Genomic DNA, 7018 nt, shown 5'->3' with positions numbered 1-7018 from the left:
TATGGAAAACTGAGGCGCGGAGCAGTTAATTAATTTGTCTGAAAGTGCTGAGCCTGGGAATTGAACTCAGGTCTATCCAGACTCTGAATCCCAAGTTCTTTCTTCTACAGCACATTGATTATTTGCATCTGGAGCATTTGATGTCACCTAGGCACTTCAGTACCTATAGGGTGCTTGGCCTGGACCCAACTACCAAGCCCAAGAGGTAAACATAGCAAAAGACACACAGGAAGACATTTTATGCTGCAGGAATTAAGTTTATTTGCAAGGCAATGAGTGCATCTCAAAAGATATCAAAGCAGCAAAGCAGAGTCAAGATCCCACAAGAGACATCCCCACAGAAGCAGTAGCTGAAACGGTAATAAATCGTAGCTTTTTCCAGCAGATGAAGCATTCATGCCCCTTCTTGGCTGCCAACTCAGTCTTCTTTATGAGATGCAGAAGAGTCTGGGTATTCTTAAAGTAAATCCAGGCAGGCAAGATGAAGGCAGCCCTGAGCAGGAAGGAGGCTTCCGCCCTCTAAGCTGGGGGCATAGATATCAGAATCGACCAGACAGGTTGGTGCCACAGGCTGGGCGAGGAGGGCCGCAGGTGGTTCGGGGAGGACAGCTGGGCCGAGGACCACAGGGTGGGGGGACACAGGATGCGGGTGTCGCACATGGGTTGCAAGGAAGTCTGAAGGAGAAAAGTCCATCCAAGCAAGGTTAAGTTGAGGAGAGGAAATTATATCCCAGGAATTCATATGAAGAGTCTCTTGGCATTTAAAGCCCTTCCCAATCTGCTTCCAACCTCTTCCTAGCCTGATTTCACCTTACTCCCCACATACTTACACATTCTCTCATCCAACCCAAGTGGCCTATTTGTTGTTCCCTCATCTCCTGCCTCCAAACCTTTGTACAGGCTGTTGCCCATGCCTGGAAGGTTTTCTCTGAATTCCCAGAGTTTGGCTCAGTGCCTGTCACATAACAAGTGCTTAATAAATATGTGTTGACTTGACTTGATGTGGAATCCCTAATTCCCTCCAAGGCTTATTTCAGATGACACCTCCTGAGGGCCTTCCCTGATTCTCCTCAGCTGTTAATGCTCTATCCTCCACAAATTACTCTGCATTTTGTAGGATCATCAATTTGGAGCTGGAAGAGACATTAAATGCCTTCTCATTCAACCCACTCATTTTACAAGAAAGGAAACTGAGGCTGAGATGGATTAAGTGACTCACCCAGGGTCACATAGTTCACAAGTGGGAAAAATGGGACATGACTCTAACCATTGTACCGTGCTGCCTCTCAATTACTTGTTATCTATCATATAGTCAGTGTTTAATAAATGTTTGTTGATTTGAAATGAGTTGTATGGGGCCTGGGTTCAAATCCTGCCTCAGATACTTCCTAGCTGTATGGGCAAGTTACTTAATCCTTCTGGGCCTCACTTTCTTCATCTATAAAATAAGGGATCTAATCTATATTCATCTATAAAACAAGTCTCTGTAGGCCCCTCTAACTCTAAATCTATGATACTAAGAATTAGCCATCACATAAAGGTCAAGAAGTAAGGGCTAAAGCATTCAAACAAGGGCTGGCTTTCAGGGAATCTGCTCCTTTGCTAGCTATGCTTTCCTTCCCAAATCAGAGGCACATTGACAAGGAGAACTGTAAAGGGGTGAAAAGAAAGTCCCCCAAGTCTGCAGAAGACATAAGACAATCTCATTATGTCTAGAAAACTCCAAATAAAATAGATACATTGCTTTTCCCACTTGAATCTACATCCACCCATTTTCTGTCAGGATCTGGCAAACAGATGCCCTTATCTGAGTTGAAATGGCCATTTTAACAATTTAATCCATAATCCAGTCTCCCCTCATTAGATTCATGGAACAGACATATACAAGCAGATCATGCTTAAGTCCTTCTGTTTTTAACTAAGGGATACCCATCCATGAACTTGGTCTAAGTGCCCTTGCTAGAAAGTGCCAGCATCCCACTTACTTGCAGTCTTCACTCTCCAGCAGGTTTCGGTAGGTGGAGATCTCACACTCCAGCCGGGCTTTGACGTCCAAGAGCACCTGGTACTCGTGGTTCTGCCGCTCCAGGTCAGCCCGGATCTCAGCCAGCTGTTCCTCCACGTTGCCGATCAGATACTGCATCTGGGCCAGCTCGGTGCTATAGCGGGCCTCAGATTCACACAAGGAGTTTTCCAAACACTCTTTCTGAAATGAGAAGCACCAAGACAATCATGGAACAATGACTCTAGAGAAGCAGAGACAGTGCCCAGAGCCGGCCCATATGGGCAACATTCTGGTAACACATGGGCCTTGGCATATAGATGGTACTTAAGTAGTTATGGAATATTCAATTGAATGGAATGAAACTGAATTGAATTGAATTGTCCATGACCTAACACATGCAGAAATTCCTCCAGCTTGATAAAGGATTTAATTTAAATCTAGAAAATTTAGGATAAACTAGACCCTCTCCAAAGAGGTATGGACTCTCCCCACACTACCAAAAATCCTCCTAATGTGAATGAGCTTCACTTCTTGCCATAAAGAAACAGTGACTAAGGTTCAGAGGAGATCTATGTCTGGATTGGGACAAACATGACAACAAATCCACCAGAGCCCACTGTATTGGGACTGGAGGAAATATGGGGCAATGGAAAGAATGGGGTCTGAGGAGAAAGGTAGTGTGGTGCAGTGGAGGGAGCAATGACTTTGGAGCCAGAGGGCCTGGTTCTAATCTGAGCTGCACCACTTATGTGGGACTTCAGACAAGTACCTTTATCTCGCTGGACCTTAATTCCTTCATCTATAAAGTAAGGAGGGTGGATGAATTCCCTTCCATAAACCCATAGTCCTATGAGTCTTCAGAAGTACATGTTCAACATTTCTGTCTCAATGGGAGAAAAAAGGCCTTCTTCATCCATAAAGCCATCAGAGGGTTATTGGAGCATCAGATGTATTGGAAAGGTGCTAGATTGTTTTGTATGGCTATACATGTTTGTAATAGGGTGTGGTTTTTTTGTTTGTTTCTTGCCTTCTCAATGCATAGGAAAGGAAGAGGGGAAAGAGAGAGAATTTAGAACTGGAACTAAAAGAAACTCAAATTGGAAGAGTGCTGAGAATGGAGGAGGAGACTCACCAGTTTGTGCTGAGCCTGGCGTTCAATTTCCAGAGCGTTCACCGAGCATCTTAGTTCCAGGAGCTCTGACTGGCAGCACTGTAGCTCCTCTGAACAGGACATCTCCTGGAGACTGATGCACTCGCACTGAAACACAGTGGAGTCACAAGGACAGGGTCAGTTACAAGTACCTCAGGAAGCCAACAGCCACTTCCCCACCTTGAGCCCCACCACCCTCACCTGAGCCATGAACCATTGCTCCACATCATTCCGGTTGGTCTCCACCATGGCCTCATACTGGCACCTCATCTCACCCAGCACCCGGTTGAGGTCCACAGGTGGAGCGGTGTCCAGCTCAATGTGGAGCTTGTCTCCCAGCTGGCACTGCAGGTTGTGGACTTCCTGGAGAGATAGAAGAACAAAATGTCCAGTGAAATAAAGGTCATTCTCTTTATAACAGCCTCCCCCTGCCTCCTGAGGGCAACATGGAAGAGAGAAAATCTCCCTGGGACTGAAGAATCCTAGCCCAACATCTAAAACAGGAAGAACCTACTCAGATATGTTCTAAGATCTGAGTTGGAACCTTTAGGATCAGTTACAATCAAGCTTGGCACAAATTGGTGAAACCTCTTCTAGCCCAGTATCCAACTTTTTTAGATGAAAAATGCTTTAAGGAGTTTTGCTAAAAGCAGAGCTCCAAAGAACCAAGCAAGACTTTCAGTACTGCTGAGTCTTTCAGTGAGCTTCCATCATAAGAACTAGAGTTCTCTGCATCTAGGATTCTCCTCCACACACCTTCCTCCCTACTCTCAAGACTATGTGTGGCCCGATCCCTTTGTTCCATCATTGTTTGTTAGTATAGCCAAACCTGCTCATGGTTGCTCTTGAGAGACAGCTGCTCTTCCTTCAGGGACTCAACCTGGGCTTCTAGGTCACACTTGGCCAGGGTTAAGCCATCCATGAGCTTGTGCATCCCGCACATGTCAGCCTCCACCAGCTTGCGCAGGGACAGTTCACTTTCATGCCTTGAAAGAGTTGGGGGAAAGTCACAATAGAGCAAGCAGAGGATAAACCAAGGCCCAACCAAACTTGGACCCACTGGAAATGAAGTTCCTTAACCTATTAGATTGGAAGTTTCTTGAGGACAAGAAAAATGTTTTTGAATTCTCCTCATCATACTTTCCTGCACAACTATGCCCTTTGTTGGTAGTTAATAAATGTTTGTTAAATTTAACTGGATCTTTGGTCTGCTTCATTTTTCTAAGGTTTAGAAATAGCTTTTTTTCATGTTTTTTCTTTCCTATTGATTTGTTAACTCATGACACCTTTGGACTCTAGGGGTGAATTCTTTCTCACCCTACTTGTTTCTTCTGAGGACCTTGGGTTCCTTTTTTAAATTCAGAAACTAATACTTCTCCATTTATTCCTAAAATGATCTAATTCTGCCTCTCTGGTAAGCACATACCCAGAAGAGTGTGTTATCATGGATGGAAGTACTGGCCTTAGAGTCAGGAAGACCTGGCAGTCAGTTCTGCCATTAGCACCTGGTCATAGTGTGACCATGGAAAGCTCATTTAACTCCCAGCTAACTCTCTAATCCTATAAGTTTCAAATGAGTCACCAACTTGTATCAGTGGAGAGAATTTCCACACCAAGAGTACCCTAACCTTATGACATAACCACTCTAAACAAAATACACACAAACATGCATGTGCCTTTTAACTCAGAAAAATTAATCAGCATGTATGCAACTTAGATCACACATCTGCTTGATTCAAGGCTCTCTTCTTGCCCATCCTTTCAAAACTCAATCTCCAATATCAGAATCAGCCTGGTAAAGGCGATGGAGAGCTGGCCTCAAAACCAGAAAGCCCTAGGTTTAAGTCCCATCTCTTACACATTCTGGCTGCACAATCCTGGGCAAGTCACTTAACCTCTCAATGGCCCAGAAAACTCTCTAAGTCTACCAACCTGCAATCTGCAGTGGTAGAGGGACCTTGCTCACCTGAGGGTTTCCTATAGAAATGAAATTGCAGGTCCAATTCTAATCCCTATTGCAATCCCTATTTCTGACCCTAGACTATGGAAGGAGGTAAAGGGTGTGCTGAAGAGAGAAAAGGATATGGAGGAGGGGGTAGTTTGAAGTCCCAGCTTTACCAGACTTACTTGATTCTGAAGTCATCAGCAGCCAATTTGGCATTGTCCACTTGTATAACCAGCCGGTTATTCTCAGCCTTGGTACAGAGAATCTGAGGGGACACAATGAGATATTTCAATTAGCATCCTTTGGAGACCACCTGTTCCCTTTGGCTGATCCCATAATGTCCCAAAGCATGATGTAAGTACAAGGGGAGATAGATGTGTTCCACTCAGGAATGACATTTTCCATAAGAATATGTAACCCTCCTGTGCTCTTTTCAAAATCTCTCTGCTTTTTATCAGTCTCTATTCTGGATACCATTTTGCTGCAGTGTGGAGGCTAGGGTACCACCATACTGTGGAACAATCACACAGGCTTGTGGAAATATGGTTCCCCAAAAGGAAAATGTCCATTCTCCTTTTATTTGAACTCAAAGTCCTCTGAGTTTTTGTCTTTGTCTTTTGAGACTCTCTGCCTTTCCTATATTCCCTAACTCCTTCCCTTTAGGCAAGATTTTGGACATTGGATGCCCTAGAGGCATGTAGATGGCACAGTAGATAGAAAACTGGGTCTGAGTTCACACTTATTGGTTGTGTGACCCTGGGCAAGTCACTTAACCTCTCTCTGCCACAGTTCCTCAACTATAAAGTGAGGATAACAATAACATCTACCTCACAAGGGTGTTGAGAGGATCAAAAGATAATATTTGCCAAGTACTCACTTAGCACAGTGCCTTGTACATATTAGGCACTTAATAAATGCTTATTCCTTCCTTCCTATAAAACATTACCTTTTGCTGTAGTTCCTCAATTGTCCTGAAGTAGGACTGGTAATCTGGGCATACATAGGAAGGGTGGCACTTGCTCCACTCTTGAATCTTGGTCTCCAGCTCCGCATTCTCCTGCTCCAGCTGACGCACCTTCTCCAGGTAGTTAGCCAGACGGTCATTCAGGAACTGCATGGTCTCCTTCTCGTGACCATTCAAGAAGCCTTCGCCATAGTTCCCGCAGTTCCCAATGTTGGCAGGAATGTTGAGGGTGCCGGGTAAGGGGCAGGCTGAGCGGCAGCTGTTGGGCAGACAGAGGCTGGGTCGGCCCAGAGAGGTGGTTCCAACACGGACTCGGTTGTTGTGGGCTACAGCTGCAGAGAAGCACATGGAGGCGGCCTTGAGTTGTGCCCCAGGTTTGCCACCAACATCGATGGAAGAGATGGAGATGTTCGTTGCTCCAGGAAGCTTGCTGCCCAGAGGGTAGGAAGATGATGTACGGATAATGTTGGAAGTCATGGTTTCAGGTGCTGAAGTTGGAGAAGTGTTTCAGGTGAGGTGGATAGGCCAAGCTGCCACAGTCTGAAGAACTCCTTCCTTCCTAGGCCTTTTATACCTGCTCCAGGTGGGTGTTGGCTCCACCGGCAGACTTCTCTCCTCTGGTGATTTGTCTATTGTCAAACAATCATCCCATTAGTCAGTTATTGAGTTTACTGTTTATTAAAGAGTTCTTCACCTCATTAAAGGAAATTTTACTGACCTGAAGCTGTGTTAGGGGGCAGGAGGTGGTGAAATCATAATTTAAAAAAAATAAGATTCACACAAGAACAAAATCCTTCCAGATCCCATGTGTGCTGAATAGCTATCATTGATGCTAGTGATTTGCACAAAGTCCCCCATTTGGGACTCACAAGTTTTCTGTTATATGCTTTGTGACAAGAGTTTTCTAATACTTTTCTTATTTCTGAAATGCCTGGATCTCCCCATGTCTTGGGA

The 7018-nt window shown here is 44.8% G+C and overlaps 1 protein-coding gene across 1 annotated transcript; it reads right to left on the bottom strand.

Annotated features, from left to right (window-relative positions):
• Nucleotides 1-236: 236 nt before the first annotated feature.
• LOC122754452 (keratin, type I cuticular Ha8-like) lies at nucleotides 237-6541 on the bottom strand. Its single transcript, XM_044002886.1, has 7 exons — nucleotides 6047-6541; nucleotides 5283-5365; nucleotides 3985-4141; nucleotides 3357-3518; nucleotides 3138-3263; nucleotides 1986-2206; nucleotides 237-675 (listed from the first exon to the last, which is right to left on the bottom strand). Exons 1-7 carry the CDS (start codon nucleotides 6539-6541, stop codon nucleotides 540-542), a joined length of 1380 nt encoding a protein of 459 aa, XP_043858821.1. The 3' UTR covers nucleotides 237-539.
• Between the last annotated feature and the right edge of the window lie 477 nt (nucleotides 6542-7018).

Source organism: Dromiciops gliroides, chromosome 4 (genome assembly GCF_019393635.1).
Source record: "Dromiciops gliroides isolate mDroGli1 chromosome 4, mDroGli1.pri, whole genome shotgun sequence".
NCBI classification, from domain to species: domain Eukaryota; kingdom Metazoa; phylum Chordata; class Mammalia; order Microbiotheria; family Microbiotheriidae; genus Dromiciops; species Dromiciops gliroides.
The sequence above is the reverse complement of the archived record's forward strand: the minus strand, read 5'-3'. Positions and strand labels throughout refer to the sequence as shown.

Excerpts from the sequence above, each read along its gene's own strand:
- LOC122754452 (XM_044002886.1), bottom strand. The coding sequence starts at position 6,541 with ATGACTTCCAACATTATCCGTACATCATCTTCCTACCCTCTGGGCAGC. Across the intron at positions 4,142-5,282 it reads GCTGATGACTTCAGAATCAA|GCATGAAAGTGAACTGTCCC; the intron begins GTAAGTCTGGTA and ends AACTCTTTCAAG. Across the intron at positions 676-1,985 it reads CTGGAGAGTGAAGACTGCAA|ACTTCCTTGCAACCCATGTG; the intron begins GTAAGTGGGATG and ends TTTCTCCTTCAG.